The 19,525-nt window shown below is 43.0% G+C and overlaps 1 protein-coding gene across 6 annotated transcripts in view; it reads left to right on the top strand.

The window, feature by feature from the left end:
• The window catches only part of agbl4 (ATP/GTP binding protein-like 4), a 279,730-nt gene that overhangs the window by 110,308 nt on the left and 149,897 nt on the right, over nucleotides 1-19,525 (top strand). For all 6 annotated transcript variants that reach the window (XR_005077889.1, XR_005077890.1, XR_005077891.1 and 3 more), the window contains exon 4: nucleotides 2,673-2,767. Coding sequence is in view for 3 of the 6 variants with exons in the window: in XM_037115638.1 (XP_036971533.1) it covers nucleotides 2,673-2,767 (95 nt within the window). In the remaining 3 variants the exon portion in view is untranslated. The remainder of the gene's footprint in view (nucleotides 1-2,672; nucleotides 2,768-19,525) is intronic.

The raw sequence follows: 19,525 nt of genomic DNA, 5'->3' as shown, positions 1-19,525 counted from the left end.
AACAAAATTGATCTGTGTTTGCATTTGTGATAAGAGTTGGTCTTAGCAGATGGAAACGCAAGCACAATTTCATGCAAAAACGAATACCAAAATTGCCCCCGTCCTGTCGATCTGTGTAAACATAACTTCAGCTATGTCACTCCAACCACCATAGCATAGTTGGATTTGTTTGGAGCCATGAAAATATGAAAAATGTGGAGAAAATGAATGGCCTCCTAGCTGACCAAAAGAAATGCAGAAATGCTTATGTGAGTGTGGATCTTAAAGTAAGCGTATGAACAGTTGAAATGCTGTAACTGTAGAAAGCAATAGCTGTCAGTGTTCCAGGATGAGAAGCGACTGCAGGAAACAGAAGCACCTCAAACTACTCTCGTATCTTCAAAGCGGAATACAGACCTTTCCACGCTGGTCTGTTCTTGTTAGTGAATTGTCCAGGGTTTCCCTACCTTTTCTTAAAAGCTTCTCAAAGTTCCTCTTGTCTCGTAGGTTAAAGGCAGACTTTGTGATCTGATGTTCAGTCACAGGACGGAACGTTTTGTCTTTGATCTGTTTAGCTTCAATTCAAATCAGAGAGCCACAGGAGGAGTTTTCTTCCTGCCTACCAGCCCACCTGTCTGTGCCCTCTACATCTGTGCACTTAGCCAGTAGAGTCCACTTTGTTTTCCACACTAACGTTTCATCTCACGCCCATATTTATTAGTGTTGTGTAATTACTATCTGTCTATTTGTGTTGCTCCCTGCTGCATGCCTCTGTCCACCTGCGGTACCCTTTTTTCTCTGCTTGACTGTCTCCCACCCTTGCATCCCGTATTATTCCACCTGCGATTCAGCCTTCTTTTCCTGTGTCTCTGTCATCTGTCCAGCCCCGGCTTCCTCTGAGTTAAACAGGCCGAACAAATAGATTACAAACAGTGGGCAGAGTGAAGCTAAGGAGGAAGACAATCTGAATTTGTTGTGGATAAAGAATGAGGAAGGAGGCTGTGCAGTCAAAGAAAGCCAGTGGAGTCAAAGTAAGGCTGTATTTGCCTGAGGGGAAAAGGCTGAAAAGTAGCTCTCGCAACAGATGTGCGGGGCAGTAAAGTGTAATTGAAATGCCAGCAGCAATGGTCTTATCTCTCTGCTACAGGAGCCTGCTGCCAGTCTCAACATCAGTTAGATGTCATTTTACCTAAGTCTGAATCAGCTTGCCACAATCCGCAATCCCCATTCCTCTGATGCTAGGCAGGAGAAAAAGGGAGAAATGGATGAGGGGGAGGGGAGGGAGAAAGAAAAGGAGGGTGGGGAGTCTGTAATAGGATTTCAGTAGCACCCAGTTAACTTCCACCACCTGGACTTAGTTGGTAATTTGATATGCCCCATCAATAGGATTCATTTACCTCACCGCAGTATTACCATCGCCATTCATTTGACTTTAAAAAAAAAAAAATATATATATATATATATATATATATATTTATTCACTTCCTCCACATTTTCCCACTCCTCATGATCCTAATCAACCCAATCATGCAAGCTGGGAGGGAGGAGGGGCTGTTCCACAACATTTTTTTGCAAAGAAAGAAAGTCCTTGGTCCAGAGGAGGTGGAAAGCCAGACACCATGGCTGTCCTATGCGCTCCAGGCAAAGCTTAATGTTTGGGGCCAGGCGGCATCCCTCTAGGGAGAGCTGTAATGTCCTTCCAGATTAGAGGCTGGCACTCCTCGGAGCTGCTGCCTTTTTTCCTGCAACTTTGTTGCTCCAACATGGGATCATCTGCGGGACATTAAAGCTGCCTTATCTCCTCACTGTAATGTTTATGTGTCATGATTTAGTGTGTCGTCTGTGTTATCTGTGGTGGTAGTGAGAAGTTTGACTGCTCTCTGAGCCTCTTATGCATTTTGGGGTCGCATGTGAAGTAAATGTTTATCAATTCAAGTCAATTTGTGGCTCTCAAGCCATGTAAACACTGCATGAGTCATTCCCATGATATTTTTTTTTTCATTCGGTTCAACTCACCTGAAGGCATTCTGTTTGTTTTTTTTGTTTGTTTTGTTTTTTTTACATTTCACAATTTATATAATTTACACATTAGTTGTCTAGCTCACAGACTACCACTGGCTTTAATCGCTGAATTCCTTAATTTGTATGCACATTATCATTGCTGAATGTTAAGTGTGTGGTAGAGGGTAATTCATTCTTCATTATTCAACCCAGGGTTACAAAAAGAAATAGAGGTTCATAAACACGCAACACAAATTAAAGAACTTGTATAGAATTATGTGTATATATACAAATACACATAAATGCCGAGGGCATCCCTTGAATCTGCGTCAGGGTTATTATCAACACATCAAATGCTCGGCGTCTGGGAAACACTGTCCATTCACCTTGGCTGTGTGTGAGCACAATGTATCAGTGTCATCACCTGGAACATGGTCAGCTCATCCAGTATGACAGCTTGATCAAAGATGTTGGAGACAGGTCTCTGTGAAGATGTAGGCACAACAGTCTCTGATTCCACATCGTTTAGTCTCGTTAGTCTTAGTTTTCGTAAGTCTCAGTCCCATTTGACCATTTCCAGTGACGGTGTTTAACCCGGTCACTTATAAAAAACATTGCTCTTGTTCAAAAATGACATTGGCTTTCAATTTTTGTGATTTTAATGTGCTTCACTGTCTTTAAATGTCTTTCAGAGAGTCATTTTCAATGTGGTCAACTTCTCCAAGACCAAGAGCCTGTACAGGGATGGCATGTCTCCCGTAGTCAAGTCTACCAGCAGGCCAAAATGGTAAGTGTGTAATAATTCTTTCAAAATCTTTTAATCATGTAAAGTTATTCAATCTAAACATGAATATTTTTATAAATATAACATTTTAGTCCATGTTGTGTTCACTACAATGCCAACAGAGAATTTAAAATCCTCCTGCAACTTTCAAGAACTTGTCTTCTCTGCCTACAGTAGACAGCATTTCCCAACACACACACACATGCACGCACACACGCACACACACACACACACACACACACACGCACACACACACACCCACCCTAAAGACTGATACTTTAGATTTCCAGAGTGGATGCGTCTGGGCATATTAGCATGTGATCCATTGGTTGCCAGTATGACGGCTGTCTGATGTAATAACGCTTGACTGATAGATGCAGAGATATGTGTGTATGCGTGTGAATGTATGTGTATGTGTGTGAATGGCTAGGTGTGGCAGGAGGGAATGGAGCTGGTGCAGCGTGGTTGTGGGCTGCGTCTGCCAAGCAGGCTGGTGTATCCAGTGGGGCGAGGAGGGAGAACAGGGGTAGCGTGATGAAGTGTTGCCGTCCAAGAGGAGCCCTGACATCTGTCATCAGTTGATGGAGGGCATCCACAGAAAAGCCAGGCATCTGCCACCCTGAGCTGTCTGCGTCTGCAGCCTAGCGCCCGCACCGACCGTACCGTAGCACCGCGGTCGCAGGCTAATGGGGAGAGACAATGGGCACGACACCGTAGACAGGAAAGATGAACTGCTGTCGACGATACAGCACAGTGCAACATGATGCAGCTCAGCTTGGCTGCCTCGCACTGTCTGTTGTGACTCTGTGGTGTAGTTGCAACTTTGCACTCAAAGAGTTTTTCTCTGTTGTGCTCATGGAGATATGGCTTTTTCACGGTCCCAGCTGCTGCTATTGTATCATTCCTCCAACCGTTTATTTACAGTGAAGCTGGCAAGGGCATCTTTTGAAATTGGTGTTATTTCTCAGGTGAGTCAGCCACTGTCAGCCAGGTTACTGTGTTGACAGCGCTGCAAATCAAAGTTAAAACCACCGTTTCTTTATTTGTTAAAAGTGTTTCACGCAGTTGACAGTTTTGTGCCATCTAGATATTGACCCAGGACATGAAACATGAATGATCTTGACTCCTCATCTGACATAATCTTAAATGTCTGAGGTGTTAATCTGAGCAGCGGTGTTCTTGGGTCATTTAGGCCCCAAAGCTTTTCTTAATACCCTAATCATGCAACCCTGGTTATGTTTATGTTTAGTAAGCTCTCATAAATAGGTATTTAAGTGACAGACACAGCAGGAGGTAATTTTGCAGAGGCCCGACTCCAATTACCTCCTCAGGCTAATACTGTTTTAACCGCTCCTCTCAGCACTGTGCCATCTAAGTGGCATCATGTCTCACGCACTTGTAGAGCCATTTTCAACTGTCTGGGGCTTCCAAGACTACAGCTGACATTGTTTGTGTCCCCACAAAGTGGTCAAGATGCTTTTAACACAACCTCCTCTATTTGACTTTCCATGAGCACAACAAAGCACAGACAGCTCCGAAAGTAGCAATCTTCTTTTTGACAGTTACAGATATGGAATAAATAAAAAGGCAGCGCGTGGAGAGCTTCGCCTGTCTGATCCAAACTCACACAGGACAGGATAAAGAAGGTACAGAGAGAGGGAGAGATAGAAAACCAGAGAGAGAGAAACAGACAGAAAGAGGTTGTAGGAAAAAAAAAAACAAAGTATAAGAAAAAGAGATTACTGAGACAGGTCGACAGGGAGGAGAGAACGAGAGAGAGTGAGCGGGAAAAGATTGCCGCCCCACCACCCACCACCCCATGTCTGTATTTATCAAAAGAATCGTCAGTATTAGCCCAGGAGTTGAAGCCTTTATCTCCCTGTGCAGGTGCCTTATGTCCCGGGGCCCCAGCATCGTTTGGTGCTGGAGGCTGCAGGGCTTGGCTGGCCACGGCTACGTCGGGCGTCTCAGTGAGAGACAACTGTCAGATTACAGTCCTGCAGGACATTCACCACTACAGGTGGAATGATCTGTCCCCTATCCATTCCTCCATCCCCTTTTTCCCTCCCATCCCTCTCTCCATGACTCCTGCAGTCATGAGACATCAGAGCTGACAGAGGCTTGGATTTTTCTTTCATCTGGCATTTTAACAGCATCACAGGTTATATGTTTGATAAATAATGAATGGTGGCTGAAATAATTAAAAAGGACTACATTGCTTTTGAAACGTGTGACAGATTAACGGGGTTTAGTCTGTAAGCACACAGACTCTTCAATGTCAAATCTCAGGAAGTGAGGAGAAAAAAAAACATGTATATGCCATTAAGGAATAGAAGAATACAAGAATGATATTAGAAATATGTTAGACATTTTCCATTAGAAAACTGTTTTTGACCACTGATTTGATCATTGTTCTAGGGCAAAATCCGAATAGGATATATTAGAAGATAAAGATAACAGTAAAGTAAAAGCCAAGTTACTTGAATTACTAATGCTTATTGTCTATTTAACAACTGCCTGAACAAACTCCAGCCCATAATGAGGCTTCTAAAATGATAGTATAGAATAAATAAAAATGTGTTTGTAATGGAATTCACAGTTAAACACAACATGGAGCTGCTTCTGTAGTCGAGAAGCTGCAGAAGATCGTATTATTTAGCAGGCATGAACTACATATTCAGGACTCACCGTGAGTTCCAAATATATAAACTAAACTGGCTTGTGTGATTGATAATTGACTAAAAGTTCAAAGTGAAAAATTGCTAAGGAAATGAGAAAAGGAGCGAGAGTGTTTATGAGACAGAAGAAAGAGAGTAAACCATATTTTCTTGTCCTCGTCTGTCGAAGACAACAGCCCCCTTGGTGGCACTAGGTGCCAACCACGCTCCCCGCGGCCTGCTCGATGTTAGACTGCTAGAGCAAAGAATTGCCCAGCATCCTTATTTTCCGAGATAAGCTAATTAGAAAGTCAGAGAGCGTGGTGTAATGCAGCTGTTGGAGGCCGGAATGCCGTGGGGTGGGGTAATGGCCAGGATGGCTGCATGAGACTGATTGCATCAACCAACAGATGCTTCGTACGGAGTCCCGTGCGGAGAGGAGCAGGAGACGAGAGGGCACAGTATGACAGCAGAGGATATTTTCCAAAGCTGCACATGAGGTCAGCAACTATTTTCATTATTAGATCATCTGAAGATTACGTTTCTAAATTAGTCAATTATTTAGTCTCTGAAATTCAATAAAAATAGTGAACAAAACCCCCTGCAAAGGTCCAGGGGACATCTGCAAATGTCTTCACTTTGTCTGACCAACAGCCCCAAGATATCGAGTTTGAAATCAAATAAACACAGAATAGCACCAAAGGCCCACATTTAGGAGATTGGAAGTAGCAAGTCTTTAAATGTTATTACTATTCATCAGTGTATTTTTTCACCTCTCCTGCACATCTGACTTAAAAAAAAAACATTAAATAAATCTTCCCATCTGTGCAGCATGAAGACCATAATGCAAATATGTGGCTTTACAGCGACACATAAAAGACAATTCAAGCTCAGTTTACATAACGATACTGTTGACCTTACCTCACAGTCTAAAATGCGGGTCTTTACATTGTGTCTTTCCAGCTCATTAGATCCATGATGATTAATATATTGGAAATGTTGTGATTTGAGATGTCTCTTTTAATTAACTTTCCACTTCTTTGTCGAGTCAGTAGGTGTGTGGACAAAAATAGCTGCACCTCTAACTGAGCTAACAGATGAACAGGCAGAGTTGGTGGAAATGGGTTGCCAAACATTGCTTCTAAAGTTAGAACTAGCCAACCTTGATCAAGGGTAAATGCTTTTTCCTGCCTTTTTCCATGCAAGGTACAGAGAAAAACAGAGGAGTGCTCTTCAAGCAGTTGTGCTCAGCTGCAAGTCAGTCATACAGACAGACAGACAGACAGACAGTCAGTCAGTCAGTCAGCCAGTCAGTCAGGGCAATTCTGGTTTTCTACCAAAATCCTTCCTGTAAGCGTGTGATGCAATAGCATAGTGAAATTCTATTTGGAGATGTCTGCCTCTCCATCGGGGTGCGTGTTAGCAGTAATTGTTCTGTCAATCAGCACAGCTCCAGCCTGCCTGCTTCCCCTGCCACTTGTTAAGCCCAGGCAGAGGGCGAGGGGTGAGGAGAGGTGATGAGAGGGTGAGAGAAAGAGAGAGGATACGGCCACGGCCTTGTGTGCCTCTCCTTGCTCACCTTTTGTCCGTCGTTACAGTGTTTTCCCTCAAAACTCAACGTCTGCCTGTTTGTCCTCTCACATTTTTACTTATTTTCACAGGTTTTATATCTTGACTTTTTCTTCCTCTAGTTCTTTAGGACTATAAAGCCTTTGGTTGCTCCAGAGAATCCATTGTTGGACTGATTATGGACAGTTTAATGATCCTAATAGATACTGCTGAACCAGAGATATCATTTTTTTTTCATCTTCCTTCTCAAAACCTGGTGCCTACATCACCCACAGTGCAACTTAGCCACTGAGGGACATCATTGGAGGCAATTTATCAGATTAAATGCAGCTTCTCTTGGGGCAACAAAGAACTTTATACTACCTTTTTCACATATTCAGTAGTGCTCCTTAAGACCTGTCAACACACTTCAATGTGTAACATTAGTGGAGTTATCCATTAATGATTTAATTTCCATAAGTGTTCTTAAGCTTCACGCAAATGTTTTTGTGAAATTCTAGGCAGAACAGAAATCATGAACTTACAAACTCTCAGGTTCACGTTTCACTGAACAACCTCAGTGTCTTTGTTGTGATTATATCACAAAGTGACTCTTAACACACACAAGAGAAATTACAGGAGGAGACCAAAACAGCAGGGATGCACAGGACCTGCTCATATTTTTCACACATTGTGCACATAGGTCCCGCGGTGTGAAGGAAACTGCACTCGTCAGCCTTATAAAGAAACGCCTCTCCCAGTACAACACACACCTCCTGTTCTATCATTGCCGCAATGTTGAGCTCGCCCGTCTGGGTCCGAACACAGCGAGTGTGGTGGCGGCACAGTGAGTGAGACGGTCCCTCTCGTGAGGACAGAGTGTCAGGCAGCAAACTGAAGAGAGACAGACTGTAAAGGTTGTATGAGAACCACTGCAGACCTCCTCTGACTCCTCCTGTCGTTCGCTCTCCTCCTCCCTCGCTTCCCATGCCGCCGAGCCACTTTGTCCAATTAACCATGTGGCATGCCTTTTAATAATAGACCTTTTAATTGTCGACAAATGAAGAGTGATGTAAAATAGCTAATAGCGCGCACTAATTATTAGGGGAATTGAACGCTTGTTAATTAAGGGCAAACAGGACAAGGACCGGCTCGGGTAATTTGACCAATAAAAACCGGGACTAACGATTCATTTCCAAACAGACTCGCTTCATAAAAACATCAAGCAGGCCCATCCCATCTTTTACAGTGACCACCATAGCCACTGACCTGAATCGCCCACACAGACACGCGCACATTGTCAGACAAGCATACACAGAGGAAACATAAACAGGAGTTCCTACGTAAGACAAGACAAATCACAACTATAAAGTGTCCTCAGAATGTAATAACAAATGTTATTTACTACGCAAAGAGTCTCAGTGGTGTGATACAACGAGTAGCTTGTTTAGTATTAAAACACAATGTGTTGAAATGAATGAATTCCCTGCGTAGTTGTTGGCTTATATTGCAACCAATTCACGTAGGTTTTTAGTACTACGGTGTCTCAACTATTTCCCTTTTTGCTCATCCCCCTGTGGTCATACTTGTTAGACTCCAGGCTAAAGGAAAGATTGTCACGTTCGCCGTCTTCCTCGTGAGACCACAGTAGCTCCACTCCTCACATCCATGTTTCTCAATTTCGTGATGTTTTACTGTAACATGATTTTTATTACACCTATACTGTGCCTGCGGCCTGTATCTCTGTGTGGTTGCGTGTGTGTTTAATTTAAAACAGAGACTATGTTCTGCGCTGCTTCCTCGCTCTCAAGCCACATTTTGCGAGTGGGAAAGCGTAGCAATCATCCGACAAGACAGTCTATGGGTTTCATATAAGATATCGAGATTAAAAAAAAGAAAAAAAAAATGTTATATATGATGTTCCCTCTCCGTCAACACTGTCTGTGCGATAAGAGAGACGGACAAAAATCTTTTAATAAAAACCAAGCGCGGGGGAAAGTAAGCGGCGCACACGCACACACATGCGCCTAATTATCCGTCACCAGTTCGACCGCTGAGAGAAAAATGGAGTGATGTATGAATCTGAGCGAATATTTGGAAGAGGAAAAAGAGACTACCTGATGTAATGTACTGTAGCTGTGAAAGGGATTTGGTAACTGTAGCCAAAATCTGGAGTGGTGTTCATCTTCCGGGGCGATTGCTTTCCATTTCCACCTCACTCCACTAGTCTTTAAAGACTTGAAAGAGGAAAGTGATCACAAAGCTCTGTTTTATTAGATGAAATGGCACCTCTCCTCATTTTCCACTTTTTCTGTTCCATCTTGGAGTCTTTATTCCTCTGGGTAGGACAAACTGGAAGGGGGTAGAACAGGGAGAGAGAGAGGAAGAGAAAAAGGGAGACGCACCAATCAGAACAATCAACAGCACGTGCAGCTTCCTTGTTCACAGAAACTCATTAGCATGCTGCCAAAGGAAGTGAAAGAGGATTATGTGGTAGAAATAATGGGACAAAATGTAACAAATAGATTAATAATCTTCCAGATGAGGATAAGGATGTGCGCGTGTGGTTGTGCGTGAGCATGTGTGTGTATGTGTGCTGCATTTGTGCACAATAGCACATGTTTGCGCACAGTTTCCAACAGGGAAAAGGCTGGAATAAAAGGAGAGAGAGCGAGAGGTGTTGCGACAGAGAGGCAACTTGCTTCTGGCTCTCCATTCAACCCACAAATGACTTACCTGGACAGTTTTATGTTTGCCTGGAGGAGAATTAAAAAGGCACTTCATTTCCCCTTTTACAGGCTGGGTACGCATGTCAGCGCAGCCCTCCCTGAAAGCGCTCTAATCTAAATGCTTTTGTCAGGGGAGATTTGGTAGATTGCAGCAGGCAGAGGTACAAATTGGTTGTGTCATCTTATAATGAACTAGGTGAGGCGTTGCAGTTTTTCTGCAGCCAGCAGTCCCCTGATTACTGTACTGTAAGTCAGCGGCTGCTTTTAGTATTGTAGGCGGAGGACCTCACCTTCACCCCGGCCCGATCTCGTGAACGTTGCAAAATGTTTTGTTGTTGTGAGCCCAGTGTGTCCCAAAGACAGATTCTTCAGCAGGTCGTTCTTAAGCGATTTCTATACTCGCCCCATGCTGGATAAACATTGAATACGTAGCAGCCAAGCCTGCGTGCTGTGCAGAATACTGCAAGGGTTTTGGGTGTTGATGCTTGGCTATAGGCTGTTTGAAGCTTATTGGGTGTGCTCAGCACGATGGCGAGTTGACCCCCTGACTCCAACTAAAGGATTATGGGTATCTCAGCGATTCCACAAAGCCACGCTGTCAGGTGTTTACGGGACATATTATGACACTCTGTAGGACTGGTTGATATCTGCATTCTGCCCAAGACACAAGTCTGTGTGTGTGTGTGTGTGTGTGTGTGTGTGTGTGTGTGTGTGTGTGTGTGTAATGAATTCAGATGGCTCAGCTAAGTCAACAGTAGAGTTGCGGGTTCCTGCCTCACTAATGCTCCAGCACGGCTAGTATCTGCAGCTGGCAGGCCCACAAAACCGTTCCCTTTTCTTCTTTTTGAAAAACGGATACTTGAAGAAATCCTCCTCATCCCCTAATTGCATTCGCCTCTCTTCAGCAACTTTCTTGTTCTGCTCTCACTGATACGTAAAGTCCTCCCTGTGTAGATACACGTCAGTATGAATCAAACAGAGTGACACAACCTCCATTATCTCTTAACAGTCCTTTGTCTTTAGCTGGCTGTCATGTGAGTGCCTACCTCTATTACTTTGTCCACATGTCTGGATCTGTGCTTTCAACCTTTTTTTTTTTGAGTGTCAAGACATTTTCATGGATGTGTTGCTCGTATGATTGTATTGAAATGGGTCTCCCCTCTGTGCTGCTTGAATGCACCGGGGTGTCAGAGATGTGAGCGGTGAAATGGAGTGTGAAGTTCAGGGGATTTGATTGTCTCAAAACTCATGCCTGTGATTTAATTACTGGAGCAGAGTTAAAGTTACAAGGGGAAAAGATGTACAGAAAAAGAGAAAGACAGAGGTAGAAAGATGACGAGTTGATTACCATGCTAGCCTGGTCGATTGTCCAATTAAACATGCATACCATAACGTCAGGGGCACGCACAGATATGCATCTCTACTCAATGCATCAATGTTTGCAAAAAAAGCTCAAATTCTTCTTCATCCAGTGGTTTCACTTTGCTCCAGTTGCTATGTTGTTATTTTGGGTGTAGGTTTGTTAGCAGAGAAATCAAGAGAGTGGTCAAAAGTAGCCATCGTTCGACTCTCCATCACATGTTATCAACATCTTATAGTTTAGCATCGAGCCAGCTCTAGCCATTTTGTTGTTAGAGTGGCTTGTTCTGATGATGTTTCCCCAATAATTAAAATGATCTGAGAATTCTCAGTCCATTCCCGAAATGGCCATTTATTAAAAAAAAAAAACAAACAAGCAAAAAAATCCCCAGGCATCACTGTCCAACACACAATACAGGATAAAAGCTTAAGCTGACAGCACAACCACAGTGCACCAGCTAAGCTATTGTTTTCCTATAGAGAGAACGATGCCACCCATCCAGGCGGCATGTGTGTGTGTGTGTGTGTGTGTGTGTGTGTGTGTGTGTGTGTGTGTGTGTGTGTGTGTGTGTTTTTTTTGCCTGGGTGGCCCTGTGCGCACGGTTTCCTCTGCAAATGTGTGCATCTGTTTGTACTCGCTTGTGTTTGTGTTTGTCAGCATGTTTGTTGACGACACTGTAGGACATCAGGGTGGGATTGCTCTGAATGTGAGGAAACAGCTCATCTGAATATAGATGGGTCCCATCTGGAGGCGCTTGGCTTTGGCCCTTCATAATTTTATAAGCAGCTAAGCATCTGGGGCCCGCTAATGAAACTAAGGGCACAGGAAAAAGGCCACGGGCTACCGTGGGCTGCCTATAGCTGTCAGGAAAGAGGGAGGGCGATAGGAATGAGGAAGAGTAGTGGATGGAAGGAGACATGGGCCAGGAGGAAAGAGTGTGCTGAGAATATCAGAGGTCTTAAAGAGACCTAGATTGCTCCTTTGAGAGAACAGGCAAGAAAGCCAAGTAGGCCATTAGAAAACTGAGCCATAAAATGAAGACAGTGGTGTCTTTATTGTGGCCCATTAACTTGGATGTTCATGCGGAGATAGCTGCGCTATGTGCCACTGTAATGAGCAATATAACGATGCCACAGCATAGAATGATGCACTGTTAAAAAACACTCTGGTTAAGTAGAATTATGTTAACTACTAGCATCAGCTTTTGAGAGCAGTTTCAGACCCTAATAGCTCACCTGAATTTTGTCCCCGGCCTACTTGTGAATCCCAGCAGGGTCTCTTATTTTCCTTTCATCTGCAAGAAACCGAACAAAATAGAGGAGAAAGGTTTTCATCCTCTCAAAAAAAAAAGGAATGAAGGAAAAGGCTTAATGCTCTGATAACATGTCGGGCCCTGTTCTACTCTCGGCTCAAAGTGGCGCACATCGAAGTGCAATGAAATCTCACTGCTTGTCTCCCACCAGTGCAGTTGTTCTCTTCATGCCCAGTACTCAGGTTGTGAAAGAACCAAATGTGGTCGCACCCATCTGGGCATGTTTTTCTTAATATTAATTGTTTCCAAGTGCACTGTTGGCGCATTGCTATCTAGAGGCTGAAGCGAGCAATTGCGCCATTGACCAACAAAAACCTGGTCTGAAGTCAACGGCGCAGTATTAAAATGCTATTCAATGGGCGCCTTATTCGGAATCACAATCTGTTTGTTACACACACAGGGATATACAGCACTGCTCCTCCTCACGTCAAATTAAGTTGTTGACAGGACAAAGGGTCGGGAGGCGATGAGCAGAACTGTTTCCTCAGCGGAAAACTATTTGCTTCTCCCACTTTCTGAATCTGCCATTTAAAAAGTAATGTGCCAGGGTCAGGCCTGCTTTTCAAGGAAATGAGAGATGACACTGATTGGTTTGATTCATGTCCCAGCCAAAAACTTAGTGATGATTAATTAAGAGACTAAATGCTAAACTCTTTCTAGCCAGATTGTCTAATAGAATTGGTGTTAGACACATCATAAATGCATTTGCCCCATGCACTTCAGACCATTCACTATAGATTGTTTGAATCGGGCAAATGCGTTTGTCCATACCATGTTTCATGGCACTAGCCAATCTTATATACCTTAACTTGGAGTCTATGTTTTACTACACCTGTTCCCACTGCTTGAACTTGCCTTTGCTCCAATAACGTGGATGACCCTAAGCAACTGTATTGTCCACGGTGGCTACTGCTCGTGGTTTGCTAAGGGAATGGAAAGCCATAGGCCCTTCTTCTTAAACTTTATTATTATAGCTCCTTTATTCCTCCCTCAGCCTGATTTCCCACTGGAAATGAAATGAAAAAGCAATTGGTTCTCCTTTTTATTACTGTCATCTTTGTTTTTTGTCCCAGAGAGAAAGATTGCCTGATCTCGGAGAGTTGCACTTTTACCCCCCATCTGAAGTCACAGGGAAGAAAAACAATAACAGGGAAAATAACAATCAGCATCATAAAAAAATGACCTGTCAAAGTGAGCGTGTCTGAAACGGGAGGGCTGCCAGCGTACCGACACCCACCAGTTGTTTATGACGGAATGAGTCAGTCGGTGGCCTTCACTATCTGCCAACTCCCACAGTCCAGGAAAAGATGTTTTAGAGGAGATTAGGATCACAGACAGGAGGGGGAGGAGGGATGCAGAGAGGGGAGGCAGAGGTGTAAAGGTTGTAGGTGAAAAAGACGAATGGAGGAGAGGGGATGGCTGCAAAAAAGTGGGGATTAAAGGATAGAGAAGGAGGAGAGGACTCCCCTGAGGTTCCTACTAACCCCGCGGAGACATGCTGACGGGGGATCAGTCTCCTCATGCACAGCGCCTCAAATCATTTATTCATCGGCTTCATTAAGAGAGAATTACAAGGCTGCTTAAGGACCCCCAGGTCACTCAATGTTCTCAGTCATCACTATTATTAATGAAAGCCTCCAGTGTGTCCTAACTGTCAGCTGTTTATGGGTGGTAAAATTGTGGATTTTTTGCGAAACAATTACTGTCATCTAATGGAACAACTCTTCAGCTTTAATATGGTTTTATTTCAACTCAGTCATATTCTACTTTTAAAATGTGTTATTTTACAAGTGCACCGGCAGATGTATACAGTGCAGTGATTTATGCAGATTTTTTCCTTATTCTTGTGTTGAAATGCTTTTGATTTTCAAACAGCAGACGCTAAGAGCCAGTATCAGTCTCTGCAGTCTCCTCTGCCTATCTCATCTAACTTCAGTTAGCAGACAGCGCGGCACAACAGTGATTGTCCTCTGGACCTTCACACGTGTAATTATAACCGAGGAAGATAATTAAAGAGGCGGAGAGGAAGACAGATCTCGTCATTTAGTGAACAATGGCGTCCAATCTACTCATGTGTATTCAACTTCCTGAATTATCAGCTGACATGTCGACGCAATCAGCCAGAAAGCCCTGTGCTCTGTTTGAAAGCAGCGAATGTCAACACACAACCCTCTAATCTAGCTCAGATCCACATGTTGATGACACCTGAATATGCATGAAGCAAAGAGCAGGATTCATGTTGCTGTTATTGCCCATAAATCTAACCTCTCAGTCATCAGTCAGCTTGTCAAAGAACTCTGTGATTGAAAACGCCTCATTAAACTTCGGAGATCATGCAGAATATGATACAAAGTAGGATAACTTTTTCTGGGTTATGTGTGTTTTGTAGTTCATGAAGATCTAGATTCAAGATTTGTTCATTATGTGGTTGAAATAAAAAAAAGTGATATATCTTGTCGCTGTATTAAACTGTCTCTCTCAGGTGGATTAAAGATTTTATTTATTTATCCATGATCAAGTAACACGTGGACAGTCTCCGCTCGCTCTATGCTTCCATCATCTGACAACTACACATGCTCTGCAGAGAAGCACGGAGAGAGACGCATTCTCTTGTGTCAGTTCACCCTCCTTCTCATTCCTGTTGTTTGGTGAAAGCATATAAATGCCTGGCCGATATGGTGTCATTTGACATCTCGCTGGTTTTGATCATTTTGATAGACAGCGACATGGAATTGTGATTGATGAGCTGACTTTAACATACTGCTGATGAAGAAGGTCAACAGAACGGACAAATACTGGAAGAAACAGAAATAAGCGAGGCAAGCCAGTGTGTGTGCATTAAGTGGGATGATTAAAGTAACAACCATGTTGTAGGGTTGGTCGATGTCTGCCGAATTGGCATATGATGATGTCTAGTTAATCATCCTAATGGACAATGACATTGTTGTTTATGAATGTTAGGCAGCGTGTCCCTTCAGTGTTGTCGTAAGGCAGCAGTGGCACAATTCTGGAGAATGATTGTTGATTTTTAAGTCTCATTCTTAGGTTATCAAATACTTAGACACTGACTTAGGTCCCAAGTTACTGTGGTGAGAATCAAGCCAGTCAAGTCCAGTCATAGAAAATGTTACGTTTTGCAGTTTTGCAGCTGATGTTTGAGCAGCTAAAAAGTTAGCTAAAATGACACATTCACATACCTTTCTTGGCCGGTTTTGTAGTTACAGTTAAAGATGAATGTCGTGGTGCTTTTGCCATTGATTTTTAAGCTTTAGACCTTGCATAGCACTGCTCTTGTTGTCATTGACATAATCCTCGAATCCAATACATTTTGAAAACATTGAAATTACACAATCATGTTTAAAATACAATGCAAATCTTTATTAAAAAAGAGGTCAAGTCCATTTGAGTCTTTTCTCCCAAATCGAGGTCAAGATTCAAGTCATTAATGCTAAGTTAAGGTTGAGTCTTTTGTCAGAGTTAGTCAAGCAAGACGCAAGTCCTCCAATTTGTGACTCGAGTCAAGAGTCCAATCTCACTAATACTGATACAAGAAAGAAGTTCTACACAAATTAATTGGGACAACTCCAAAACATTTTCTTTTCCACTAATCTCTTGAAGCAATATTTCCAAGAAGCATTACTCTCTGTGCATGTGTATGCAAGAAGCACACTCGTAGGCTCGTAGTAGAGAAAGAGATAGAGAGTGAGATGTAGAGTCTATAGAGTCACGGCATAGGGGCTTGATGCATTCTGTTCAGCCGGCTGTGAAAATGAATGAATATATAAATAAAAATGTTTTTTCTTTTTTTTTTCTTTTTTTTTTTATGAATTCAGTGCGCAGGTTGGAGTTTGTATTTGCTATGACTTTTTGATGTGGGACTTTTATTTAAATACTGAAATGCACAAACATATTGGTCCACACACGCTCAGCATCTACTCGTTAGGCAGTTAAGCCTCAAGGTCCCAGCTTTTGTCTCTCTTTAAGGATGTGTGATGTCACATCTCCAGGTCTCCCTCTGGCCTGATAATGGGCTGGAGGCTGGTGTTAATATTGGATCAGCACTTTGAATATCTATACCTCAGCTATGTTTGCGAAAACAGTGTTTCTGCATGGTGACTTGTTTGTCATTGCAGACCAGCATACAGTACTTGTCCAAATAAGATCAGCATACATTCACATTTAAACTATGCGTGTGTGTTTTTTATTTGTATGGAGTAGGTCTTCACTCAGTCTGGCACCTTCCCAGCTCCCCTGGCCAGGCCAGCAGCTGGCAGACAGAGATTGCCCACTCATCAAGCCACTTTATCACCAGGCCCGCAGAGTTCAAGGGGGCTGTCAGAGACCAAGCTGAGGAGCCTCCTCACTCCTTTAATACCAGCGCACTCTTACACCACTGGTGTTGAGTGGCCAAACTTGGCCGGTTAGCCCTTGAAAAGAGTGGCTGTGTGAGTGAAGTACCACAGATAGTTTGACAAAGGCTTAAATAAAGAACAAGAGCTAATGTGTTTGGCAGCGAGGCACGCAGCTCTACATTTTTCAGTGCATTTGGGATTCCTTGGCTGGGCAAGGTGCCCCCTTCCAGTCAAAATACACAGTGTTTGGAAATTTGCTGCTGACGAACACAAACACATGAAAACTCGCACTTTCTTGCCAAGAGCAGCCTTCAATCCTCCACTAAATTATTAACCAACAGAAAACACTGGCTGTCACCTTGTTTCAGTGGTTGGTGTTTTGAGACGCTCCAGCAGTCTTGTTTAGATTTATAAGATTTGTATTGCTTTTTTTTTTTTCACTTCTTTGTTGAGCGAGCAGTTACAGTGAGCGCTAATGTCTGGCTCGAGAACACAGTGATATTACAGATCTCACGGAGACTCCTCTAGTGATGTTGAGGTTTCACAGGGTTGTCTCGATAACTTCACACTGGGCTTTTATCATGCCCTTCTTCACACCTCCACACAGCAAATAAGTAACTCTCAAATTGTTCTCACCCAAGTCTGTAGTGACCATTCCTGATCTCCTCTCTGTCTCTCTCTCTTTCACCCTCCCTAACACACTCCCTCCCTCCTTTGTCCTACTTAGCCAGCTACTGCAAAATCACTTATCTTCACCTTGCTTCCTCTGTCTCCTGCTAATACACATTAGCAGCCAGCAGCCATATGTAATAGGGCTGTGTGTGCCCCTGCTGGTATAATGGCTTCTCTGACACTTCTCCCATTAAATTTGGTCAGGCGGCACTGCACAGGAACCCTCTGTACGCTCTAAAATATTGTTATATAACTACCATAAACAAGCAGGCCAGTGTCAGTGACTTTGGGAATAGCTGGTGGACTATTTTTGGTTTTCTTTTTGGCTTGTTGTATTTTTCTTTTTTTTCTCATGTTTATTTCGTACAACGTTTTCTCCTCTCCTGTCTGACTCGGCCGCCTTGGGCTATAAACAAACCTTTTTTACCACCTTAATAAGGGAAGCATAGTCACATTATGAATCTCATCAGATTGCAATGTGACTAAGTGGACATGTCTGCTATATCTAATGGGCCTGTTTGTAATCTTCCATATCGCTACAGTCGCACATACAGTAACCAGATAGCATCGGCTGCTCCCTCCTCTGTGTGTGGTGAAACCCAGGCCAAGTCCCAGATAACGTGATCATCAGCGGCATCCTTAACTGTTACCGTGACAAACGAGAGCTCTGATCCCGCCCGATAAGCGACGCATTCATTTGTTTAATTAAAACAGCTTGTCTCATCGTGGCAAGGGGTCATTTTAGAGAATGTTAGAATTAAAGCAGGTAATTAAGTAAAGCTCCAGATAAGAAACCCCACAGAGGTGGGGTGGTTGCTTCTGCCAGTAGGGAAGGCAAACTTAATCTATCCCCACTGCAATCCCACAAGGTCGTTCACTTTATTAAAGTCTGATGCCACTACCACTGGCCACCAGCATGATGAAATATTTTATATACTTGTTGGGAAGGAGGGAAAGAAGAAGGAACGACGGAGGGAAAGACAGGGTGACTAGAGCTGGCGTAAAGTCTATAATACTTCTACTACACAAAATTTAAGGTAATTAAAGAGTGCTTGTTATCTTGTCTATGCTAACAGGGGAAGAACTTGTACAGCAACGAGCACCTTGACAAAGATATTTGTTTGGCCAATGGAGTGTGGCGTTAATTATCACAAGCTGATTAAAGGCACCGAGCGGGAATGGATGTCGTTTGTCTTGCCAGCCTCAGACACTACAGCAGCCAGCCAGGGTCATTATTTTGGGGGCCTTTCTGGGCTATTTTTAAAGCTGGGGCTGGTTTCCCAAATGTTTCCCAGCTCACAGGTTTGCTCTTTTTTTTCCAGTGAGTTATTCAGAAACTGAAATATCATAAGATAAGCAGTAAAATGTCCTGTCACAGTGAAAAGTATGCATGTGAGAATTAAAGGATGGCTCTGATTTCTCCACCATGTTGTGGCCCTGCCATGCTGCAACAGAACAAAGCAAACTTAATTTCTTATTTCAAGCTATTTATCTTATTTCATTTTTTTTTTCAATTAAAAGCACCCCACTTGAGTTACAAAAGGGGATGATTATTGGGTCAGGTTGGATCTGTTTCTTTTGGTGGCTTTTAACTCAAATGTATTGTTTGTGCAAAGGCTTTAACAATAGAAATATATTGTGATCCAGAAGCTGTTTTAGATTTGCAATGAAGGACAACATTGCCAAAGCATTAAGCAGAATTTTGGGCAGCCAAATGCCAAAACAGGCAACCAAATAAATTATCTGCAAATATAACCAGAATCATAACTAAACTTTATTATAAGGGTTTTATTTTAGTCCTGCATTTGGTTTGTCCAAGTGGTGATACCTCACCTAGCTGACCAAGATGGCAGACATGCTTGGGCGTTGTGCCACTCAAATTGGCTAGCTACTGAGCTCAGGTCGTGACAGGGTGGTTTGGTAGCTGAAGTACACACATACTCAAAGAACTGTAGTTTCTCCAGAAAACTTGTATAACTTCTGTTTATCAAGCTTTTTGTTGATTTTCACAAGCTGGTATGTTTGCAGCAGTGGAAGATATATCCTCATCCTTCATTCCTTTATGCACGTTAAAAAAAAAGAGTAGCAGCACTGCAATTTGAAACTACTCTAAAAATATCACATCAATACA

Source organism: Acanthopagrus latus, chromosome 11 (assembly GCF_904848185.1).
Source record: "Acanthopagrus latus isolate v.2019 chromosome 11, fAcaLat1.1, whole genome shotgun sequence".
In the NCBI taxonomy this organism is placed as follows: domain Eukaryota; kingdom Metazoa; phylum Chordata; class Actinopteri; order Spariformes; family Sparidae; genus Acanthopagrus; species Acanthopagrus latus.
This window is presented reverse-complemented; position numbering and strand designations above follow the sequence as displayed.